The 27,296-nt window shown below is 40.2% G+C and overlaps 1 protein-coding gene across 3 annotated transcripts in view; it reads right to left on the reverse strand.

The window, feature by feature from the left end:
- LOC135493197 (protein Fe65 homolog) overlaps nucleotides 1–27,296 on the reverse strand; it is a 152,247-nt gene that overhangs the window by 99,395 nt on the left and 25,556 nt on the right. For all 3 annotated transcript variants that reach the window (XM_064780272.1, XM_064780273.1, XM_064780271.1), the window contains one exon: nucleotides 19,828–19,935. In XM_064780272.1, coding sequence (XP_064636342.1) covers nucleotides 19,828–19,867 — 40 coding nt within the window. In that variant the 5' untranslated portion in view covers nucleotides 19,868–19,935. The remainder of the gene's footprint in view (nucleotides 1–19,827; nucleotides 19,936–27,296) is intronic.

The raw sequence follows: 27,296 nt of genomic DNA on the forward strand, positions 1-27,296 counted from the left end.
AACTATTCAGAATGGTGTCTGTCCTTCCATCCGTCATCATGGTGCATGTTTCTCTTTAGCATGCTATCTTTTCAGAATGGTGTCAGTCCTTCCATCTGTCAATGCAGAATTTCGTCAACACAGAATGGCGTCTGTCTTTCCATCTGTCAACATGGTGCACATTCTGAAACTGTAAGACACAGGCACAGCAAATCTGGCAATGAGGAAGTCCAGCCAAAGAAATGACCTTGACAAAAAATTTAGAACTATTCAGAATGGTGTCTGTCCTTCCATCCATCACCACAGAATGGTGTCTGTCCTTCCATCCATCACCACAGAATGTTGTCCGTCCTTCCATCCGTCAACCTGGTGCACGCTTTGTAACCGTAAGACGTAGGCACTTCAAAACAAGCCATGAGGGACAACAGAAGGACTAAAACGAGTTTTTAAGTGTCATGTCACCTATCAACCAATGGGGTTGGCAGGCTTGTTTATTGTTACTACATGTTGAGTTGTTCTGCAGGGTTACGTCAATCGGGGATTGTAAAGTTCAGACAAATGTTTCTTTTGTTCTTTTAGGTAGAATTATGCACTTTTCCCACCAAATTGGTAAAAAATCATAATTCTTCGTTTTTTATCTTCCAGTGTTTTAGTCCGTCTGAAAGTTGTATTTACTGATTTATACTCCTGCAGTGTTGATCAGGTCCAGTCTCTGCATTTCGCAAGAGTTCAGGACCCCATAGAACTATATCAGTGAAGAGAGAGGAATCAATGCCACACAATGATGATGACATTGGAGCCAATTTGATACATGTAGGTGGATCAGTAGCGTTGCCTCATATCAAACTTTAGACCCTTTTCTAAACTCGATTAATAAACTCTAACTCAAGCCCTGACCCATTGTTGGTGATGAATAAAACTGTTGGGGCTGTTCCCAGGGTGGAAATTTCTGCTGAAGAAGCAATTTCAACATAGTCATGGGTGTTATGTCTAAACAAGAGTATTTACTTGTTGCCTCTTCTTTTCAGGCAAGAATCAAATTCTGAGAGCATCAGCCGACCACTTCAGACCGAAGAGAGAATGAGGTTTTTTGGTTCAAATGGTGGCAATTGGTCTATCAGCCTGGGTTACGGAGTAACGGCATCATTGGTTTCAAGTCTAGAGCCACACAGCGAGATTAATGCACGAAGTCTGCCATGAAAGGACACAGGAAAGATAAATGATATCCATGGTCACACAGCAAACCTGCCCCTGACTTCAGTCACAATGTAGCTGATGGCTTTGTCAATCGTTTCAGGCCATTTCAATGCTGCACAAAAGCTTTTCAGTGAGATTCTTTCAATCTTTTTCACATTTTTCAGTAATGCATCACAAGTATTTGTATTTCGCTAGATATTTGGTGGTTAAGAATTCATGCAGAAATATTGCACTTTTTACCTTTTCAGTTTTGAAGTCGAGAATCAGATCGGACCGGAATTCATTGTCTGAGTATATCTGACGTGGGGAGTCATGTGCACCAAATTTCAGGTTCATAGCTCCAGCGGTTAAGAAACGTGCCATATTTACACTCAAACAGCCAATTTACACCATTTGACCTAAGTGACCTTAAAAAGTAGGTCAAATCAATAACCCGTATGATATGTGATGTATCCTTGTATATTTTGTCAGTTTTTCTATTCAAGAGTAGGGGTAGAAGACTCGAATTCTAATTGTATTACTTTGTTTTGTCATCTTGAGTTGTATTGCTTGATATAATAATTTGTATTATTGTAAGGGCCTTAATTATTAATAAAAGTTTATTATTATTATCATATTATTATTATTATTATCATAGTTAAATAAGGAAATGCAATAATGCGGGCATCAAGGATCTGGGCATGATGTACGGCCACCCAGACTGATACTGTGAAAGAGACAAAATTTCATTTCTCCATTGATTCCTCTTGATGTTGTCACCAGACAAAGTAAAGAAGACAGAGGTGGACTGACATTCTTCATCGTCATTGTTCACTGCTATAAAAGATTCGACATTCATTTCGTTAGATAAGATGATGTAAAGAACTTCGTCGGTTCAGGACCAGCACATCAGATGCCGCTTGTGTAGTTGACATTGTTTCAAAGAGAGAATTGCCGCAGTCAATGGGACCCCCTGTTCAACAACGTAGAATAGCGTCATTGGGCACTGAATGGTTGGGTGTAATAGACGTAGATCTATCTACAGGGAGGCCCAGAATTATTTTCCTTTGGACAATAGAATTCTATTGTGTATCCATTGTGTGAGGGAAAATAATTCTGGGCCACCCTGTACATCGCTATACACTCAAGGTGTTAACATTCAGTGTCGATTCAGCTTTTGAACCCAGATACCCAAGTATTTCATTTTCTGCACAAAAATCACCAAAATCAAAGTGTGATTTTGTTCTCATGAAATGGAGTATAATCTGATCACAAAGAGCTGGAGCCAAAACTATTACGCTACATCATCTTTCCTATAGATCTTATAAAGATAGGCCTAAAATATCCCCAGAAAACAGCCAGACCTTAGAAAATTAATGAACTTGCACGGCCCAAACCCCATCAATTCCATAAACTAATGGGGAAACGATAAGCTACTTCCCGATGCTGATATCCCGATCACACCCTGACATTATTTTGAAAACAAATTTCAATTCCATAAAAGATGATTACAGCGACGAAAAAACTATACATCAAAGCAACACTTCTCAAATGTCGTCAAAGATAAAATCTGTGAAATCTCACGAAGGAGCAGAGGCGTAAATTAGAAGGTGCAACATCTAAAATTATCCAGATCACAACAGGGTACGTTTGGAATAATCTCGCGGCAAACATCAACGGCGATGAAGCAAGAAATATTCCAACTTTTCTTCATTATTTTCAACGCAGAATCACATTTGCAAGAGAAATTGAAAATGGTGTACTATTTCATGCGTTACTGAGCGTAAAGTCGTCCCGTCATGCTAAGTCGCTAACTAAATCTGAGCTAGCATGCAGTAACGAAGTTCCCTCGATTGAATCAGTGCTTGATTCGTAGCGGGGTAACTGAGAATGCACTGGCAATTTTTGCGAGTAAATTCGATTCCGATTTGTGACAGCTACTGGCACTTGTAGAATTGGGAAAATCGGATTTGGTGAGATCTATTTCAACTTGAAAGGAAATAGAATTCCTGTGCATTGTCTGTAGCAATGACTCATGTCTTACGTCAAGTTAGATTGGATTAGAGATAGAGGAATTTGGCTTGGATTTCTATTCAAATTTGAATTGGAACTCCTGTGCATTGTGTGCAGTACTTGTACACAAATATCAGTCCAGGCTAGACTGAACCCACACAGCAATACTGATGAGCTGCGCAGTGACTAAGCGATTATTGCAATAGTCATGCTGCCGGCCTTTATTAGCAATGAATGTTCAATAACGTGCAGTAACGATCGCGTAGTTCTGTACCGTGAATTCACATGTTGAATCCGACGATGCAACGTGGCGCCTTGAAGGTCGGACATGTCAATGTTTATTAACCTTTATTGGTGATAAAATGTAATCAACCTACGTGTCTGAGTGATCAAGATTGGTCAACTCTGATCTTTTTCACGAGTAAAAATTGTTTACAAAAACGTGCAATACCACTTCATGAGATGATAGTTCTTAGTTTTAGGAAGTTATACTTCCAGATATCTCTCACTCATGAAAGAATGACGTGGAGTCCTTTTCATTCTGTGAATTCACACAGCAATTCCTACTCTCTAGGTGGAATGATGCTGAGTTGTTCTCATTGAAACCCTTCAACCTTCCCCCCTTAAAAAACAAGAACCTTTTCCAATTTGCCCCAAGGTTTACCAAGGTGAAGCTGAAACCTGTCATCGGTTTTTTTCAAATTTTTTCTTCATTCTCTTCCTCAAATCTTTCAACACACATGACAAAGAATAAAGAAGCCTTACAAAATTGCTCCAGGTCCCTTAAGGATGGCTGACATGTCTCAATAACTTTGTTTTGACAACATGACAAGATCATCAAGTCGATGCAACGAACCGCGCCTCTTTATCTTGATTACTACTTAATGAGTCAGAGCGGTAAGTCCTCCAGGCATGAGCTAGAGTCAAGGGATCTCGCAACACGTTTGGGGCGAAAGTGGATTCCACATGACTGAGACGAGTCAATAAACCTACTCCACCTCATCAGCAGAAAGTGTGCCCATTCTGATTGGTTCATAAAGAGACAAACTCCGTGCAGTGGTGGTATGCTTCGCACAGAGCTATTAAAGCTGTGCTGTCACTTATCAGAAGATTCATGCAGTAATACATAGTGTGAACTTCTAGGTGACACAAAAAATACAGTGGAACCACCCTTAGCAGACATCTTGCTATTAAGGACACCCTCTCTGGTTAGTACACCACATTTGGTTCCATATTAGTCATTTCCATTGAATTTGACCTCTGTAATCATGCAGGACACCTTTCTAATATGGACATGATTTTTTACTTCCAAGGGTGTCCCAAATAAAGAGGTTCTACTGTGGCAACTTCTCCAGTGCAGTCAAATAGAAGAGAGCATTCCATGAACAAGGGCCATTCAAACAACTTTCCAAAGATAAGGTAGGGAATTTGGGTGTACAGTTCAGCTTTAAGACACTGATGTGCACAAATTGGGCCTTGATTGGTTGGCATCATCTAGAGTGGCGTGCACCATAGAAGTGATTGAACTCCCCAATTTGAAAGCTCTAGCACGCTGCTAACAAGGTTATGTGCCAACGTGCAGAATGCCGCAATAATTTCATCAATAACGCTTCTATTTGTAAATTTCGTATTCATGGAGTCGCGTGGTGTCCTTCGGAATGTCAAACATGCACAATTGTCGATAAAGATTGGGCACTGATGAAGCTGATTTGCATTATTTCATTGGTTGCATGTTTCTCGCCATAACTTATTCTCAAGGTGATTCATGGAGTTGTGATAAGAAGGAAAGCTCAAAACTAAATTACAAGTTATCATGATTTCTCTTTGTTTTTCTGGATGCGGCATTATCACACAAGGGGTTAATGTAATTGGACCACACTAAAACTTTTACTCGCCAACTACAGGACTTGAAAAAAATGAAAGACCTGATTCAGACATTTTTGAAATGATGTCAAGTAACCACCATCCATCCCCGCTGCAAGACAAACACAACCCCGAGAAATTTTCCGCTGACATCAATTTTTTATCAAAGGTAGCCAGCGCGCCATTTCAAATTCAAGTTGCCTCTGCACTCTTACTCAAGCAGACGTCAAACCAATCACTACAATAGCCACATCACCATTCCCTAAACCAAGGCACGCCCCTCGCCAAGACATACGCACCCCATGAATGAAATTATCCGCCGCCATCAAAACTAAATGATGGATCTGTAGAGTTTTTAGCAGAAGCTATTTTGGCCCGGAAATGATCCAGTGATGATGTTTACATAATGAAGTTTTGCTTGTGATGGGCGCAGTGGAAAGCTGCCTTTCATCACAGTGCCATTGGGAGACAGGAGAAGGGTAGCCATCTATCGGAATCCCAAAAGTAGAGAATGCACTTTTTTTCAAGAGACATTGACTCTTTTTCCGCAGCCCTAGCTCTCTAGGGCAGCGAAGCGAATTTTAAGTTATTGAAAGCATATCTCAAGTGTATTTCCATTGGAATTTAATTTCCTCAAACAAACTTTAAAAACATATGATGTATGAACTTCCCCTTTTTCTTCTTCTTCAATATCAAGAATTTCAAAGAAATAAAGTCATTATATTCCCTGACTAAATTTGTTCTTCACCTGATTCACCGGTGAACGATATTTCTGAAAGTGTTTTTTCAATTTTGTTTCAACTCATAGATAGCAAATCGGGATTTGGTCATATCATGACAGAGACACACAGGGAATGGGCTTGCACTGTTTTCCAATGTCTGCAGCTGGCCTAAAGTACATGCAGTACCAAGCTGCACCAAGTTAGTGTTCTTTCCTAATGAAAAACAAAAAAGGGATGAGACAAGACAAGAATATATCCGCAGTGTTTACTGAGCAGTAAATTGAGTTATAACCTTCGTCCAAAATTCTCTTAAAGCAGAGAGCTGTCTGTATAGTAAACAAACAGACAAGGCGATGATCACACTGATGCATTCATTGCATGTTTGAATAAACTGAGTTCAGTGAACTGGGGTTTAGTTTCAAATTTGGCCATGGTGGCGCTAGCATTGACGGACCGACCCCAGTGACCGGACCACTCCCTATGAGACGCCACTCCGCCACACTCAGGAATTCTCTCAGTTTTGTTGATGACGCAGCAATGAAATGTCTTAACGTCTCTGGAGAGTGGTGGGTGTTGGCATGAGACTGAAGAAGAGAACATCAAAGGAATAGGAGGCGTTTCCTTCAATAAAAGCGAAAACTTGACGAATGAAGGAAGGCATGGTAATGATAAGAACATATGGTAATCCCTGTGTGACTGCAATGAAGCTGTCATCATTGGCAGTGGGACCAACAGTCACTGTGCACAATACTCAACACTTCAGCCTTGAAGTGTTAATACAATAGTACAACGAGCCGCATCACGCTTCTGGTCTCCCGGGCCCCTTGACCGATTTGCGAAAACACAACGAATGAATAAAGACACGATATGACTACAATATGGCTATATGGAGATTGTTAGCCTAGAATTAAGTCAGATCAATAGTTCTTGGAGAGAATAGCGCAATAAGCACAGTACAATGGGAACAGTCACGAAATATACAAGGCATGTCTCCCAACACTTCAATTTTTCAGAAACCAGAAGAAAAGTAACATCTATTTTCTCCTACTTTGTTGATTCATTAGAGAAGTTCATATTTTTTGCATATGTGACTTTTTGTCGCATCATGTCATCCGCTCGGCCAACTGAAAACACTGAGGCTATCTGAATCACATCTTATACAACTATTGAAAAAATGTCATAAGTCGAGTTATCCATGGTAATACGTCTCATTGAGCCTTTCACATGAACAACCAAAAACACCAAGGCCATCCAAATTGCTTCTACCACTTCCAAGAACTAACAAGAAATATTGCATGCAAGTCTAGTCTTGTCTTATCGTGCCTTTCACATGACCAACTCAAAAGGCTATAAGACCAAGGCCACCCAAATTACATTCTCCAATAAGACACAAAATGACCCCGAGGGAGATTGACTCCTGATATGATTATCAGATGTTCTTTTCAGCAGTATTTCGTATTTGTCACCGGTAACAACCAGTTCCAAGGTGGCAATGACCATATTTGCCACAGTCATCAAACACGAGACATCTGACAATATCTCAAAGCCTTTTTGTGACTCTTCAGTCATATTGCAGTGACCTGTTGTGGCAAATAGAAGAACATGTATCCATCAAAATTGACCTGAATGGTCTACAACACTGAAGCAGGGTTGAAAGATGGTATAAAGTGTTATCACAGAACAACTGATTTCATTCTTGTCCAACCGTCTTGGTGTCTATTAAAGCATACTTGTATTCATGCACAACCTGTGGATGATCCTTTTTTGGGACACCCTCTATAATATGTGGGAAGAACCCTCAATATCATTAGTGATTCATATATGTCTTCTGCCCACACTTATTACTTATTCCATGCACCGACACTGGTGGCTACTCCTTGTCAACTTTTATTAGGAATGCAGTCACACAGTTATGACAGTGAGAAGTAACGCCCAAAGGTTCCCTAGAGATGTTGAATAAGACCAAGCCAGAATGTAGCATGTCAAAATTTCCGGGCAGATGGACATCTTGTCAGTGCGATGACTGTCTGTGGAAGTCTGACTTGAAGCATCTTGAAATATCAAAGTCTGTAGACACTTTGCTTCTTGGTCTACACTTGGAGAGAGTGGTCCTGAAAGGCGTAGTGACTAAAACCTTGACGGACCAAGCACTCAAAGTTTTCATGACAATTCCTTGTAAAGTTCTTCATCATAGCTTCTCTGTGGTACAACATTTCTTCAGTCTGAGTCACCAGATGGGTTAATTTCAGCACCCTCTTGGGTCTAATCATTCACCTGTCCTCTACAAGTGACCATGATCTTTGACCATGTTGATCGATTGCTTTCAATATAAGATTAATTCTTCTACGACATCACCTAGAAATCCCCTGACACCAATAAGTCACCTTGAAGGAAAGAACAAGCAAGACTTCCAAGCGAGAGATAAGGTAAATTTGATGAAAGGCAAGGTCGCTGACCAACTCTGGCACACTGGTGACCATGTCCCAGGTTGCAGACATGTGGAGGGAGGCTGAGTCTCCCTTACCTTTGAGAGCAATACGTCAATAGAAATAGCTGAAGAAATTGTCAAAGTCAGAATATCTACTGAAGAGAGACAATCACTATGACCTTTTCTGAGTGCATGGGTAGTCATGATCCCTGTCCGAGACTGGCGCAGTGAGGCTAAAGTCCTGGGCACTCTCGATGACAACGCCACCCTTGAAACCCTCAGAGACCAATAAGTCACTTGAAGGAGTTGACAACAATATCTCTGATAAGCAGAGAAGGTAGATTTGATGAGGGAAGACCAGACAAGGTCAATGAGACGGTATTTGTGTGTCTGGTCGAGACTTAGTGAGGCCAAGATTACAACTCGCTCACAACCGTTGTAATGTGATCAGAGACATCAGATCTTCTACATTCAGCTGATGATACTGACCATCTTGTTGGCAACTACAAACTGCTTCTCTCACAATAATAGTTATATGACGCTCAGCTCTCTCAAGACGGCCAAGAGTCATCAGAGGGAATGGGGAGTGTGATCTATGCCCTCGCAAGGTCAGGTGGGGTGATCTTGAGGCAGTAATGGCCACATGGAAATGATGATAAAACTACATTGACTGACCCATTAAAAGGTTAGCTATTCAACAGGCTATGAGTCACATCTACTTCTGAGAGCACAAAATGTAACTGTCCCCTTGAGGACTGAGAATCACCTCTGGAAATGAGCAATCTATTGCATTGCAAGGTCAAGGAGCATAATCTTCAACCAATCCTTCACTGTACTGGCTTATTTGTGACAGCCACAAAATAAAGGTTTGAAATGTCCAATACCGTCCACAGGAGAAATTGCCATGATGCTAAGTGGATGAGAGTTCTGCGACAAAGTAGCCCTCACTCCTCTGAGGGTTAAAACAAATAAATTGCTGTAAACATCTCATGATCCTCATGAGGTGATGAAGAATGATGTATCTTGGAATTAGGCATTCATTTCTTGGAAAAATCTATCAAAATATACATCTCATTCAAAGCTAGCTTCTTTAATCACCGATGAGGCAAACCGAGTGAACAGTAAGTGCCTTAATATTTATTACTTCAAACACAGCGACAGCCACTTGTTGGTTCAAATAGCAACGTTATTACTGTATGAGTCAAATATAACACGCAATTGACTGTTGACTTCTGGTACAGAGCAGTCACAAATGATGAAGTCATTTGTACTTAGACGAAATTTGCCAAAGCCAGTGTGATGTTCATACACATGATGGACGACTGATGATGACTATGACGGATGACGGACACTGCGGTATTGTATAGACTCCCCTAAGGTGAGCCAAAAAGTGCTGAATGAAGCAACATCTAGTTGAATAAATTTCATGCCAAATAATCTTGGTTGTTGACAGGCGATGACGGAGTATGAATAATTTTCATCACGGGCAGTCAACAAGCAGCGTAATTTCAATATTGCCAATAGGTAATCACAGCCTTTTCTTTTATTCTGAAGGTTTGGGAGATTTTTGAGGTCGATTGGCACTTCCGATAGCAAGCACTATTGATGCCTTGTTTTTTTCGGACATGAAATCTTGAATTCTTTTATTCTTGGGGGCAGACATTTCAAGGTCATGGTTATCTTCTTGTTGAGATTTCCGATGGCAACATCACTATATTGACATGTCGGCATCGGGGGACCTAAAGACGAATTATTTGCTGTGTAGTTTCAAGCTACGGCCACTAAGAATTACACACGACTGCACGCACAAAATATCCTACAAAACGACCAAAACCCAAAGGATCCACTGGCAAAAAAATCATCGAACATCACTTGTTGCCCAGCCATATTGACATTTTGTAACCACTTCAGTCTTTAATCTTCGCCATCAAATGTCGCGTACAGAATCTTCAAACAGCACACAGCGTATCTGCCATGAATATCTAATGAGATCTATCATTGGCTTATATTGTGTTTGATGTTGTCCGTAAAGGGAGTAATCATTATGATGTTTACTGACAGGGAGTGCTTGCCTAAGTCCTATTACGAGGCAATCGCTATTGCGCTGACGATTGAGAGGTTTTGCTCGCTTCACATGATAAAACATATAATTGGCATATCGAGATGCAGGAAGGAAATTTGTCCAGAGGTGGGCTAAAAGTCACTTTGAAATACTTTTTAAAAGGCTTCAAGCAGGTTTGATTGATCTCAATTTCTAAGGAAGATTGTTTTGAAATTGAGAGTTTTTGGAAATGTAGTGGGATCAAGATAGCTGTGTCAGCATTATTCCAGCTTTGGATGCACTCAACCCCTAAACCTGAGGCTGCGTATCAGTAGGCTGCCAAAATAGACCAGGGAAAAGCTAAGTAACTGAGTAGTCTAAGGCTTTGCCTAAGATCTCAGTGGAACCACTTCTCAAACCAAATATATGACTAGCACTGGGTGATATTTCCCGGCCAGGTCCGGACACATCTTTGATCTAACACTAACCATAATTACTAGTTTCTTTCCTCACTTCTCAAAGTGACCCACATTCATGCTCCAAGGGGACCCTCATCACGGAAAAACCCTCATGAAGAATGAATCAACAGCAGCACTAATAGATTGTGAACGTGGACAGAATACCGACAGGCTAATCATTGTTCTTGCAACGCCAAGTGAGAATTTACATTGTGGAATAAGAGAAGTTGTTGTTATTTGGACATCAAAATAAACCAAACAAATATACGAAAACACACACACAAAACTCCCTTGGCCATGGTCAAGAACAGAACTGTCAAATTTTCCACTACAGGGTCAACACCATAACCGTTAGCCCATACCATTCCGGTGCCTACTAATGTCCTATTTGAGTAATGCGACCGGTCTTTAGCCATGAGATCTTGCCAACGATACGAGCAAATACAATCAAAATTCAATAATTACGACCGAAAGATCAAAGCTAATTAATCACGAATAGTTAATTACGGGCGCATCCTGCCCAGGGTAGAGATTGGGCCGATATTGGATAGTTAATTACTCTGTTTGCGCGGGGAGGCAGTTTGCTACCGCGATTGAGGCAAGTCTATCAATTTAAGTTTGCTTTAGCTGCGATAGCACTTTATCAAGATGAAACCATCATTGGGCCGGCTTTTGTGTGAATCGTGATGAACGGATCAGATTCTAGGAAGTTTGTTATGCCATTCTTCTCTTTCCTTCTTTAGTTGTTCTTTACGGTAAACCTTGACACATGTTCCTGACTGTATTATCTCTAAGAGGAGTTTAAACTCGACCAATGGGTTCTGCAGACGTACTTCCATTTGAAATGTCTGGCATAAGACGTTTGAAGTGTTTTGAAGGTTACCACTTGACTGGTAAACTTACTGTGTTCAAGGAAGGGAGATTTAGATTTTTGCCTCTCACTGCTTGGGGTATATTTCGCCAGCCCTCAAAAATGAACTAGTCATATTATAGCCTGTTTGTATCTTATAGAAAACACAGAAAACAGGTATACTCCAATTTCATCGACTCTGAATATCAAATTCAAGTAAGATATCAAGCAAACATGGTCGATTGATGTAATTCAGCATGTTCAGTTTGAATCAACAAAGGGCTGGTTAAAAGTTGATGGTTTTGCTTCAATTTCATTGTGATTAACCAACTGGTCTTATATCAATGAAACTAGAGTATCGTCTTTATCAGCACTTGAACAGAACAGCACTTTTAACTCATTTTTCGAAAGAACTGTTTTCATTTCTGCAAAGTAACATTCGATCCTGGACTATCGCGTTACATCTTGATGGCACTGTGGCAGTGATCAATTGGAACCTACTCTGCGAGTCTGACAAAAATTGCATCCTATTTCCCCAAATCAAGAAACGGCATTAGTTTTCATCACCACCACTTAATTGCTCGTAGCAGGGAGCAAAAATGCCAATAATTCCTCCTTTTGTTGAAGAGCTCGTATTTGACTCGATATCTAATTCCTGGCGATGTTTTTGCAAATCAACTTAATTTATCTGGTGACCGTTTTTGCTGATTATTGAAAGGATTATTGGGTATTTTTATGCCTGGTGTTTTGCTGTCTGTCGCTTATTGAGCCCAGAGGCAGGGCAGATGACGGTGCCCACGCACATGTGACACAAAACACAAAACATGCTTTGTTCTGTTGTCATTTTGGCGCCAGGCATCTTGACGTCTTAACACAGCAAGCCTCTGGAGAGAAGTCTGAAAACTTGTTGCATTGAGAATGTGGAACTTGCTCGGCTTAGAGATTCAAGAGCTAAAAACTGCACGACAGCCTTCCTGACAATATCACGCCATTTAACTCGATACATACTTACTCCCTCGGAAACATGCATAAGGAGGAGTCATGTTGTAGGCCCTGTTTGCAAAAGGATGCATGGCAGCTATTTCAAGGATACATTTCCAAAACTTACATGAGTAAAACATTTCCATTCCTAAACTTTGCAATTGGATCCCTCGTATGAATATCAAGCTCGATAAAAAGGGGTTAACAGTATCTTATAATATCACCCCACTCCCTCCCAGAGGATGTCTAAATGGGCCATATTTCACATATGTTCATTGGGCAAGTTCAGCCATGTATACCAGTGTTCCCCTCCCCAAAGATTATTGTTCAGTCTGACTTGCCGCTATCTTAGATTGCCTGTCTTGATGCCGGTTGGTTCTTCATCCATCATCGGTGCTATCAGGCGGTGCTGATGGGCGCTTGCCTCATTAACGCAATTAGCTCAAGTTAGATACGGAGCTGCTCGGTATTTATCAAGTTACAAAAGTCCTTTTTCTTCTCCACATTTTTTGAGGCCTTGGTCAAATGTCAACTTTTCTAGACACCAAAACTAATCAGATTTAAAGCAATATAATTAGCTCAAGTTAGATACGGAGCTGTTCGGTATTTATCAAGTTACAAAAGTCCTTTTTCTTCTCCAGATCTTTTTGAGGCCTTGGTCAAATGTCAACTTTTCTAGACACCGAAACTAATCAGATTTAAAGCAATATAATGAAGCCCATGGTTTTGATTCATGTGATGCAAAGTTTTAAAGTGGGTTAAAGAATAACTGTTATTCTGAACTAAATCAACATTCAAAACTCTCCAAAGATTGCACAAACATCTTAATCGACAAAAATCCACCACGTCTTGAAGTATTTCTATTCATTATCCCGACACACAACTCTAGACGCAGTTTGATAAAGTGCTTCAATCCGAAAATCAATGTTCTTTTTTTTGCCGCGAAAATAAATGCACGTATATCGTGATTATTTAATACCACGCTGACAGGATCAGATACGCGGGATTTCCTCACGAACGAAGAGATGACATTTTTCATCTGTCGTTTCAAATCCGTCGGGACAGCGCAGGTTGAATATTTATGATAAAGGGGACGAGCAATGACTTTTATTCTGGAATTGATCTTTTGATTCAGGGCAAAAACTGCCTCTGAGATATCTTTAGCCATAAAACAAAAATGCCCCCGAGAGTTCAGGGCATTCAATGACAATTAACCATTTGCTGCAGACGACGTGTACAGCACGTCGTGTTACATGTCCGTATCATGTGTGGACGACGTACATAGCATGTCATGCTCTACTACAAGGTGGCCAAAGGATCAAAGGACTATCTATTCACATTCGGCAGGACTTCAAAAAAGTGTTGATCCCTCCAACCCACCAACGCTCACTATCTATGTCGCCTGCCTCAAAGGTGAATGCCGCATCACCCAGACTTATCTTCGAAAAAAAAACCATCATGAATATAAACTATGCCATCAAACGACCCTCTATGTGAGCCATTATTGACTCGATTCGATTCTCATTTCTCATGCAAGTAATTTAAACCGAGACAATCCTTCAATGGCGAGCCAGACAGATGAGACAATGCGTTAGGCATTCTAATCAGAAATAAGGCCATTTCTCAACAGTGCATGAAGTCGGAGGTGATTTTCACAGGGAGCAGACCATACTGTACCAGTCAGCACAGGCCAACAGAAAAGCCATATTCCCACTTGTCCTGGGTAGTTGATTCTTGTTTCATTAACAAATGAACTTTACGCTGTCAGTTCCATCAAGCACAACACAAGGTGCAAATAGTGAATTCAATCCCTCCTATTCTAGAGACCAGGCATGACAAGTCTTACTCCTACTCTCAAATCCCTTCGGAGATGGTCACATCTGACTTTTGTCATTTCGATTAAACTGGACACAAAAGATTTTCTGTATCTGATATTAAGTCAACGTCAAGAATGGCAAAGTTGACTTTGTGGCCTTCTTTTCTTAAATCAACAAGTCGTATGAAAAAAAACACGATCCCTCCAGATCAATCCGCCTTTAATAGCATTTTCCTAGTATACACAAACTCATGCCGTTCAAATCATAAGAATTCCATCGAAAAAAACACGCACATTTTGATTTTCAATTTTCTGCCTGGTAACTTTGCGATATTGATGTACGATGGTCGAGCGCCTGGTTTGATTGACTGATCTGTCGTGTGATCTATGAGGCGTGTGACGGAGGTGGAGTGGACGGCCCAGGAGAGTTTAGGGCGATCGGTCGCATTCGATACATCTGGATGTATTGTGTTATCAAACGTTTCGATTTTACATTTTACAACCAAAATTCAGACTATTGGCGGAGCTAAGGCCAAAGATCCTTGCACTGCATTGCTAACCAGCAGATTTCAAGTTTTCAACCTTTTTTTTCAAATGGTAAGAATTAAACTGCCCGAAAATCTCCAGTGTACAGTATTAGCCCTCTTGACAAAAATCGGCTTACTGATAATGGTGCACACCTGTCATCAACACTTCATACTCCTGCAGAAGCTCACTAAAAGAAGTAGTTCACATTTTATTTGTCATTTCATCCATATTGACAGTATTATCATCTGTTACAGATATTGTCATGGAGATATCAGGTCAAAGATGGGAAGAGGAAGACGCTGAATTGGGTAACATTTCTCATGTCAAATTCAGTAGAAGTAGGGTCTCTCTCAGCCGTGTTTCAGACAGCAAATAATCTGTAGTCATAACGCGTCTCGTCGTTGTTATCTTCCAAATCCCCATCCCAACAGGTGATGGCGGAGCTATCGTTAGACGATTCATCCGTTAGCGCTCTAATGACGATCACCTGATCTAATGGCCGCAGAAAGCGACCGGGGATCTACGGCTATTCACCGCCTTAATGGACGTCTTATGCAAATGACAATGGCTCAATTTGGGGGCCGACGTGATGGCTTTCTGGAAGGTTTAATGGTTGATGGCATTTACTCCTCGGTGACTGAGACAATAGTTCTGTTGCCCAAAGCAATCTATTCCTTCCCTCTCCTGCCCTGGATAGCAAGCAGACGATTGTTTGTTTGTAAACAAAGTTGGTGAATATTGTTGCAGGAGACTCTAATGGATTACTTACTCAAACTGGTAACATAACAACGGTCTGTAAAGAATGGTGGAAGTTTAATGCAGTTGACAAAGATAGCACATTGTTGTTAAAGATTTAGATGGATCATTTATAGAAGAAGCAACAAGTCAAGGACATCTTCGACTTACTTCGCAAAGAGTGATGGATATTTATAGTTGCTGAGAGTGGCTTTAAACACTCCCATGTTCCAAAGATAGACTCCTCAACAAACTTTCCCAAAAATATGCAATTTGAAAGCAAAACATGCTCAAAATTTCCAATCAAGTTTTTTGAGACAAGCCTTTTTTACCAACTGCTCATGAAACTGTCTTTAAAAGTTATTGATATTTTCAAACAGAAAATCTCGGAAAATCCCTTCAGCGTCTCGACTATGACAATATCACGATGCATTCTCAGCGCTACTCTCAAAAGACCCATCAATCACGTTGTCTGTCATCACCTAATTTTGAATGCCTTCAGATCAATCTATTCTCAATAATGAAAATGAACGTCAAGTCTTAAAGGCTAGCAAGGAAGAGATTTCCTCTCATTTGAAGTCAATATCTATTGTCGACTGCCACTTTTTGTGGGCATTTTACTTTTGCAGTTTTCACGAATGATATCGATAAGTAAAGCGCTTTGAGAGAGTACAGTTGTACAAAGCACTTTATAAGAACTTATCTCAAACATCATCTGACTGACCGCGCAATTAGCAAATCATATAATTTCTGACGGCACATGATGGACTACGCATACCTACAACATTTAGTCGATGTTATCTTTGCCAATGTCCCATTAGCAGAACACGATTGACCGTCAGACGATGAACGATTACAGTCACGCTGAGTGACGGCCGACGGCTCATGCATAAAATTGGAGGAATCGAATTTAGATTTCGATGAGATTTCGATTGTGTAGACAGAGGCACAGCATCATTTTCATCTCCTGAATATATTCCGGACGGCTCTCATTAAAGTGCAAAGTCGCTCGTGTGAAGGTTGGTCCGCCTGAGTGAAATTTGCATTTTCAAATTACGTACTCAATGAACAGCTACCGTAAACTGCAAAGTTTATAACGGGTGTTTTATTTTCACAGACTTTGTGAATAGCCTTGATTTGCAGACTTGCCCAAGATTTATGCAATTATTCTTAGTTGGTACAATGAATATTCTGATCAATCCCATTTTCAGCCAGACCCCAAACTCGGCAGTTATTCCTGGTTGGTACGATGCGTATTCTGAACGCTTCTGATGAACACGATACCATCATCTCTCCTCCCCCATCAACCATGTAAACAAACAAATGATTGAGATGCATCTTCCCCATCACATCCGTCCCGCACTAAGCCACCGAAACAACCAAACAATGAAGACACATATCTGCCATTATCATTAGGACGTTCTTAAGGGTTGACCAAAGGCACCACCATTTTGGCTGGAACTTGAAATCCTAAAGGGCAATCACCATACAATTGAATAAGATGTAAAGCAAGAAGTAACTTCTACTTTTAGGTTATGTGATTGCAGAGACCCTGGTTGCTGAAATGCATTAACTGAAAAATTTGAAGAAAAAAATTGAAAAGAAATAAATTTGAAAAGAAACGTCAACTTTTTCAACTGCAATATAAAATGATATAAGGAATCATCAAACTATCTTGTCATTTGAAAACCTGACGTGTTCAATTCCTCGGTAAGTAGCAATATCTATGTTATTTTACTGAAGACTTGTCAAGTAAAGATGGCAGCTCAATTGGCTTGTCAAAGTTAATTGAAAATTTAAATCAATTGCCACAGAATGTGTCTACAACCTAGGCAGAGAGAGAAGCATTGGACGAGAATTTGAATTGAGAGAGACTGATTTGAGTTAACTCTTTTGGGGTGAGATCATCAAAATTTGAAATGAAGAGGACGACAACAGCCCCTGCTACCAAAGGCCACATGGAATACGCATCGAAACGTTTGAGGTCGGGGTGAGAAAAATTGCTTGTGGGGCACTTACAGAAACCTGCCTTACTTTAAAACAAAGTCAAGGCTATTCTCTCTCCACCTGCCAAACGACATACTTGATCTCTCTCCTCAACATCACCTGAGATTACCGTGTCCACCTTTACCTTACACTCGACCCTTGACGTTTTTATACCCACAGGTGACAATCGTTCTCGACGATCAGCTGCAGGGAAATGACTAGACTCCATTTCACGAGAAAATTGCACTAATTTTTTACCGTGATTTCAAACAGAAGCAACGATCTCACCTGAAACTTTGAATTCATAAGTATCTAAAATACTCAACTTGCCAGAATCGGACAATGCATCACGCATAACGAGCCATTTGAAGTAAAATATTGACACATATTCCCAGCCATTTTAAGGTTTCGCCGTGCAATGCCATTTTTCTTGTGAAATTGACTTCAGTGATATGAATGAGTATATACTAAGTGCGACTTTCTTGACAGAAGCCCAATTATATTTTGTTTATAACACCCCATTGGCTACAATTGTGTAGCCTTTTTACTTTTTTGAACAATTTTTGTCATCCCCAGTAATATATGGAGCCACACTTTAGTTATTACTTTCCACAATCCACTGAATCCAAATCTCACAATCCTCCAAGCATGCGCTCAGACAAATGTCAGACGTGCAAAATGCCACCCAACCCAACCCTCTAATCCTCCTTATTCATATCCAACCCAACCTTTGGCGACCGATTATAAGTCACATATGTGAGAATTATCTACATCATATCGAATACGATCCGTTTTAAATTTGTCTGATTATGTCCCCATTTCCATCAGATTTGTCTGAAACCTGTTTAACACTGATGAACATCCGATTCGATGAGGCATAATTTCAAATCAAATTTGATAATTGGCAAGCATTTCTATAGGATTTATCATGATCTGAATAGTTGTATCTGCAGGTTGTTTTGCCAAATTAGACAAACTTCATGTATAAATTCCACCTTTACCTTCGATACAGATCGAAAACTCAGTTTATCAGATCTTAAATACTTTAAGAGATTGGGCCTAACCATGGATCTTTGTCAGTAGAAATATATCTAATTTCTTCCAAATGGTTCAATATTCGGTATTGAATTGATTCCTTTCTATAAATCTTCAACATCAGGCTTCTAATGAAATTGTGACAGAATCTATCCATTTAATAAATTAAAATGTGATGCAAGACTTTCAAAGTTATTACATTGCAGTATATTCAGTTCAGTCAGAATGATTGATTGGTCTGAGGCCATTGAAGGGGAACAAGAATCATTTGAAAAACTGTGAAATCATTAGAAAGAATGTGCAAAACATTTTATAATAACGTGATAGCAAAGACCTCTTCTTTCTAAACGAGACAAAGAGCGTATCCTTGGTTTTAATATCATTTCTCTGGCAGTCTCATAAAGGCCAGTGCTTCCATCTATAAACTGATTCGTCAGTTTATCGACAGTGCTTCCATCTCGAAACACTGACACAAGATAATCTTCGATCATGTCGATTTCATTTCGTTAAAGAGAGGTACATTGGTAGACTGGTGAGACCTCAATCATTGTCAGATGGCGCTTTAATTGGTTTATGCCATTTCAAGGCTCTTCTGTCATTGAGTGGATGAGATTCCTAGCTTTGCCAGCTCATAAGAACGTGACAATATTTCTGTTGCTTTCATTTGAACAACACCACAAACATCTCACACCACCAACATCCTAAACCAACCCGACACTTTTCATTTAGAATAGCTTCAGGCTGAATCCATTTCAAAATTGGTTGCCATGGTTGCAAAGAAATTGCTAAGACATGCAGAAAGCCACAACAATGCCTTAGGAAGGATTAAGATGTAGTGATTATCTGTCAATAATACAACTAGATACATCCGGCGTCACAGAAATCAGCAACAATTTAATTCAGCGAAACAAAAGCAGATGGCAGGACTGGCTGCTGTAACGACGTCTTGGAAAAAGGCTCACATCAATATTTCGACTCGTGTTTACAAATGTAGTTCTTCTTTGTCTCAGCAGATGGCTCTCCTCCTAAGACATAGAACTCGGTAAAAACGCCTATTGCACACAAGCTACAAAACTTAGGGTACAGCTCCCCTTGGCAAGCGACTACTGCGAGAAACTGATGTTTGTCAGTCGAGGGGGGCTGTGGGGGAACTATTGAGCTCTTATTTTCAAGCGCCTGTGAGTTACACCTAACTGAATATGATGATTGCACGTACCTCCAATGATAATTTCACCATCACCAGGGGATTGCGCCATTTTGATTCTGCTCGTCTTGACTGTGGGTAGAATAGCGTCAACAGATCAAATTCTCTAGGTAGTCATGCCTACAAGATAGGACAGAAAAGAGAATGTTTAGAAAAGTACAAACAAGTTTATAAACAGACTTTTCTTTACATGTACACCACCAATAACAAAAGAAAATATCTTTTTATATGCTGGATAAGCCTTGGGCTCTAAGGATAACATTATCTTTCCCCGTTTCAACCCAGCTAATCTCGATCTCATATGTTTGTTCAGATTTTTGCATTCCCTCAGGATTTCTCGTGCGTGACCTTCAATATTCACCGACGATAATAAAGGAGGAAACAGAAATAAATGGCATTTTAAATTGACTTGACGTTTATGGATGGATATGACCATGAATTTCACAATTATCTATGTTTTTGTGGCTGCATTTGTAAAATCTTCAGACAGGGCATCAATAATGGACTTGACAATGGTGTGCATTCGAATGAAAGATTAGAGGCGAGGTTTTATAAGATAAACAGCAAGGTCTACAGCCTAGCTACAGCTATCTTTTCGATCACGTGGGGCGGGGGGAGACTTCTCCTTCCCCTTCCAGCTATGACCAAGCGTGCCAAACACTTTCCCAATATGCTCCTTGTAGGGCTTTCAACATTTGTGTCCTCAATGAAACCGATTTATTCTGGCATCCCAGAGGCTAAGGGCAACAGACTAAAAGATGGCTCAGTCCCAAATTAGTCACCAACAAGACTGTCATCCTCAGAACCTGGCCCCAAGCACCATTTGCGGAACACTGACCATTTCCCATCTAAATAAAACCAATTGGCATCTGCGTCCCGGAGGCTTACAAGACAAATCGACAAATAGAAAACTGGTCACCCTCCAGAAAGATGCTCATCTCCACCCATCCACCAGAACTTGATCCCCCCCCCCAAAATCTAACCGTCGTAATATCGACCATTTGTCTCAAGAATGCAACCAATATATTCCAGCATGCCTAAGGCTCAAGATGATACTATGGACAACAAGAGAGACACCTGCAACTGATCATCAATTGGTCAACCCCACCTGACCCCGACAACAACTGAAACCAAGGAATGTCAACCATTTTCCTTACAAATGAGTCCAATTTATTCTGGCATCCCTAAGGCTTAGTAAGACACCCAGCAAGATGATCGATTTCCTTCAATTACTAATACAGGCATTTGAAAATGATCAATTATTGCCAAGGGTTACCTGGCGGACAGAGGCAGGGGGCAACTATCTGATATGTCATTGACAGGTGGTCAAGAATTGATCAATCAGTGAAGGTGGACTCTCCAGAGTAGATTCATCTACCACAAAACAGTCTTCAAGTCATCTGGCACAAAACAGTCTTCGAGTCATCTGGCACAAAACAGTCTCATAACTAATCTACTGTAACAGATCTATTTTGACTCAAGCCTAAGCTTGAATTCATCCTGATTGCCCCCTGAAATATTCAAGATAATCCACCAATTACATAGTCAGGGATTTCATATAAGCGTCATATCCACGAAATCCTCCCAAAGGAAGCTTGACCAAACCAATCAAGAAGGGTCAAACTGCGGTCACCCTCCACTGGAAGAATACGCTTGATTTTGCCAATTTACTATCACTTAGGACAAGAATGTTACCAATGATCGCACCAGGTTTCAGCCAATCAAGATCAAACATAGAGGTAGATTTATTATGTTGCTGTACAGGATGCTAGTGTCTTATAGGGTGGTACACATTATTCCTATTTCTATCCAAAATCTTGCCAAGAAGATTCAAGTTGGCTGTACATCATCTACACCTCCACATACAGGATATGTTCAGGTTCAGGTGAAGCGAAAAATACTGTGCCAAATGTCACCCTAACATGAACCAAAACTGCCAAACTTCACCAGTGTATCTCAGTACAACATACTTGTTCTAGAGTTGCAACAGTCTCAGTAATACAACTTACCCTTGACCAAGGTCAAAGATAGAATCTCAAGGACAGAGCATCCATCATCAGGACATGAGGTAAATTATGCATAAAGCAGATACAGAGCACATCTGCGCTCTTCTATTTCAGGAATGAGCCAAATTGAATCAGGAGGATTTTTTCCAGTCCTATACTCATTTTACCAAGGAAAAGCAATGTCATATATGCCGTTGATGCCATCACCTGACCATCAGGAGGCCTGATGAGACATCCCACAACCATCAAGTGACAGGTTAGCTAATAACTATCTTGGACAATGAAATGGAACAGACACTAACTGTGCTAATTAGCTGGGGACAAAGATGTGGTTAAACCTGTGTTTGTTGCAATTGGGCGAAAGGAACAGCACAATCTCACGTCCAGAGCTCTTACTTCATGGCATGCAAGAGTCTCTGGTTGAAGGGGCATCAATTTGATGATCTCCATCACAGCCATGTCTGCCAATAAGTCTTGTATGAAGTAGAGGAACAAGTAGTAATTGCTCTTGGCTGAGAAAAGAGATACCATTCACCCTCAGTGTGCAATTATTGAGGGAAAGTGAAAAACAAATTTGGACTTCGGGCGATCTGCTATAACACAACTACAGTACGAACTTCCCGACACACATTTATCAACTAAGACCATGATATGAGTAGATAAAGTTGACACCGGATCATCGATGCAGTCATAAAATTGTACTGACATAAAATCCCTTGTGACACGGGATAGAATCCTACTAAGCCAGAAGAAAAGCCCTGTATGCAGCTTCAGTCCCACTGCTCATATCGATTTTCCTCAGCAAAGCCTTCCTTCTACTTCATGATTGAAAATTACCACTCAACCCAATTTCCAATTTCACAGTTGACTTTGATGACTGCTCTTTTGAAAAATTTTACTTAATATTTCATAAGCGGATGTCGGGAGTCGGCGTCAAAGCTTAAACTTCTGAATAGAAAGGAAAATATTAAAGACTTCAGTGGCCTACAGAAGGTGGCTGAACACATATCCCCTATCCTTCCCTCCTTAAGCACCACAGGTAGATGTTCTCATAGTGCATCAGCCAATGCATAATGGTATTACGCAGAAGAAGGTTATACGGATGAGTCATGGCACTGCCACCCGGCAGCGTTTCCCTTCTTCAATCTGTCCTTTTTTCTAAAAAAGCGACTGAAAAATTCCACTTATTATTTCAAACTCTGACAGTTGGGAGCTGTGAAGCTTGAACGATCGAATAAACAAAAGCAGAAAAAGTAGTTCTTTCTCCCAAAGGCAAGGTTCAATTAAAGCACTGAGAGAATGGAAGCCGTTTGATTAGTTCGGGTTTAGACAGCAAATTAACTGCCGATTTACTCTTTTGTGAAAATTTTCTGCTTCGCCAACCAATCAAACTGCAGTGGGTAGAAAAGTTAAATGAATCGGAAAATATTTATTGGCGTTGAATATTCTGTGCTCACAACAGGAAAATTTATTCAAAAAATTTGAGTCTGGATCGAAAATAAATGGAGTGAACTCGGGGATTTGATAATACGAGGAGAATTCCAAATCCAATTTTTTCAAGACGAAAACGCTATCTCTGTTTTTTTATTGCGTAATATGACAATTTGTGACTCATGGTTAATCCAGCAGCACAACAACAAGCGATTTTATTTCAAAAGACGATGACGGTCGACATTTCAAGAGAATTCCCAAATGCCTCTTGGTTAAGGCAAAAGGGTAATGCCAACGAAATATTCAATTTCAGCTCTATTTTCGAAGAAAATGATTCAAGAGGTTTTTATGCTTCTATTTTTCCTTTCTTTCAAGCAGAAATCCACTCTATGTCAACCATAGACCATTGAAAAAACTGCTTTGCTTTTGGCTATCACTACATGTACAATGATGACATTCTCCTGTTTTCAGAGTAAACTATTAAGAATTTCTTCGCTTTTGGATATTCTCTTGTTTTCAAAGTAAACTGTTAAAAGAGTTTCTTCGCTTTAAGGTATCATTACAGTGAATTGGTCTTCTCGTGCTTTCAGAGTAAACCTTCTGAAAGAGTTAACCTCAATAACACGATAAGTCATGATTCACGCCTTAATCCCGGACCCGGACACATCTTTTATTACATAAGTAAGAAAAGATGTGCAATAATATGATCTCTCATGTTGTTGATGTCGCCCCTTCTGTGAAGAAATTAGAATCTGGCACGACATTGTCCGCCGCGTAACGCTGCATCTTAGCAAGGCGGCAGCCAATCTCATATGCCAGGGATTAGGATGACAGAAGAAGTGTAGCATTGTACAAGACGCGAAATTGACAAAGTCTATGTACGGAATAGTACAACGCCAATTGTCGTTGGAAAATGCCGTAGGTGTGACTCAGATGTAAACAGAAGGTGCTAATAGAAGAACTAGGAGTAGTCAGTTCCGATATGACAAAGATGGCAAAGGTTCGATCATTACAGAGTGGTAAAAGTCCCCACAATAAGAAATATATTATTTGAGGCACGGTAGTTGCCAGGACAGAGATCTATGTGCAGGTAAGCACAATATTCAGCCAAGTGGTGAACAAACCCTGACCCTAATCTCCCAATATGAGCAAGGCCCAAAAGATTACTTTTGAACAAAACTTCGAAGGTCAAAAGAGTTTGCCAGATACTACCATACTTCCCATCTGCCCTTTCAAGCCTAAATCCAATCCAACATGTTGATGAATTCCATGAATTCTCTGTCACAGTCTAAGAGCAATCCAACATGCTGATGAATTCTATGAATTCTCTGTCACACAGTCTAAAACTAATCCAACAAGCTGATGAATTCCATGAATTCTCTGTCACAGTCTAAAACCAATCCAACATGCTGATGAATTCTATGAATTCTCTGTCACACAGTCTAAAACCAATTTAACATGCTAATGAATTCCATGAATTCTCTGTCACACAGTCTAAAACCAATCCAACGTGCTGATGAACTCTCTGTCAAACAGTCTAAAACCAATCCAACGTGCTGATGAATTCTCTGAATTCTCCGACACACAGTCTAAAACCAATCCAACATGCTGATCAATTCCATGAATTCTCTGTCACAGTCTAAAACCAATCCAACATGCTGATGAATTCTATGAATTCTCTGTCACGGTCTAAAACCAATCCAACATGCTGATGAATTCTATGAATTCTCTGTCACACGGTCTAAAACCAATCCAACATTCTGATGAATTCTATGAATTCTCCGGCACTCCTACATATAGTCAGTGGGATTGCTAACTCTAAGCAACACTTAGTCAAGATAATAATGGGTATTATCTGATGGGAATGGCGTGATACAAATCCTTGGATTGTGATGGGAATGAGATGAGGATAATCTTAGGTTTGCTCACGATCTGGCACACCAATTTGAAGACAATTTCATCGCCTATTTTACCAAACTCATCTCGCATAATACGCTATTTGTTTCGATTATGACTATTTAGGTTTATGATAGAAAATAATCTTTAATCTCGGTTTTGCTGACAGGCTCATTCGAGAAATTCTCACTCACAGCTTGTATTGTACCCAAAGTAGATAGTCCTCCCTCACCAGCCATGCTATGATGGATTTCTTTATAGCCTTACTGTTGGTGCACATGTCCCCATCAACAAGGTACATGTAAGTAATATTGGGTGTAGCTAGTCAGTGGATGAGTGGCATGTACACAGCTAGAGTTAGAAATGGTCAGATTTCATTTTGCACTCCGATGGATTGGAACTCAGCACCCATGCCTTACCTTCAAGATTTAAATCACGTCATAACCAAAAAGCAGCATTGTAAGAAGCTTTAGAAAAAGTGCCTGCATTAAGAAACTGGAAATGACAGTAACGTGTTGTGGTTGGTGAGATTTAAGTTTGAGCTCGGTGCCCATCCCAAGGCTTTTACGATTTTAGTCATGTCCAGACCAGCATGACCATGAAAGAAAAGCTCCATTTTGTTAGAAAGCTTCAGAAATTTCCCAGAAAAACTGCAAAGAAAAATGAGTTGACTCATACTAAAAGATGGCAACTAGTACTTTCGCCCACACTTAGGATTACATGCCAAGATTTCAAAATTGATGTCACGTCCTGTCGTCCATTACCATCCAAAAAAGCCATATTTTATAAGAAATTACGCTGGAGATTTGGTCTGTCGTGTGGTATTCATCACAAGGAATCTTCAATAAACCCCCATCTAATGCCTCTTTTCATCACAGCGACAGACGAGGGATACATTCATAAGATAGATGCTTTTTGGAGCTTGAGTCAAAGCAGCTTAGAACCTAATGTTCTCGCTTTTAACAAACTTTTCAAAAAGAAAATGGTGCAAAAGATCACACTCGCACTCTGCTGCATTGGTAAGCATCTAATGAGATAGATTTTTCTTCTGAAAGAAAAAATTGAAAAACTTCAAATTTGGATTTTTCAAAATATTGTGGAGCCAAGCGGGGATTTATCAGGAAAAATGGAAATGAGAAAATGTTGTGATCATCATATCATATTTTTCATTGGTTCATTGCTGAGGAGGCTTTAGTGCTATTCCCAGAACCTAATGATATTTCCATTAGTGCTAATACTGCTAAGGGAAAATACCAGAGGCAAAATAGAAAAAAATACTATCACGAGGATCAAATCTGTCAAGAAGTGTAAAAGCAAATCTTGTTGGAAAATTCGCATCTTCGAAAGTCAATGAGACTATCACGTTTTCATCTCGTTAGACTGCTTTTTGCTGGGAAAGAGGTGCCTGGAAAGCTTCCTAAAAAAATTGGCATTTTCATCATGGGTTTGCCAAAATAGAACATCCAAGCTCTACGGTACAGTAAGGCTGTGGTTTGTTGTATCTGGTGTCTAAAGCAGGGCAAGGAATTGACCTCACACGGGTATGGTAAACCCTGTTAGGCTTGGTTGTCATCCTCTATCATCATTCCTTGTAAGAGCCGCCTTGGTAAGCTCCTTAAGTCTCACAAAATATCCATTACGGTAAAAGTCATTAATAGAAAAGCTGACAAAATTGGAAGAAAAAAACAATTTTCTATCTGGATCATGATACTTGTCAACAAGCCCATCAGCACCCTAGACCAGTTTATTAAAACTTTTCTTGGAAGGCGCCTGTGTAATCTTCATAAGACATATGATAATAGTATCGTCGTTAGCAAAAATAGACGCAGGGAAAAAAGCGTAATTCTTTCAAGGGATCATGCTTGTCAAGAAGTCTGTAGCTGATTGCGCTAGGCAGCCGTCATCTCGCTAACTTCATGCTGCATTGATCCCAAACGTCAAGTTCCCGACACGCAAAGTAATCAATTTTTCGTGGAAAATTTCTTGCGTGCTAGTCCGGCTTAGTTGTGTATGTGGAGTGACCTGATCGTACCGCAGGAGTGAAAGTTGGATGGAATTCTTGATGGGTTCTACGCCACAAAAAAAGTCTACGTATAGAACAAGAGGAGTACGATAAAGAAGTCAGCCTATTGGGTGACTGTTGCCATT

Source organism: Lineus longissimus, chromosome 9 (genome assembly GCF_910592395.1).
Source record: "Lineus longissimus chromosome 9, tnLinLong1.2, whole genome shotgun sequence".
Taxonomy (NCBI): domain Eukaryota; kingdom Metazoa; phylum Nemertea; class Pilidiophora; order Heteronemertea; family Lineidae; genus Lineus; species Lineus longissimus.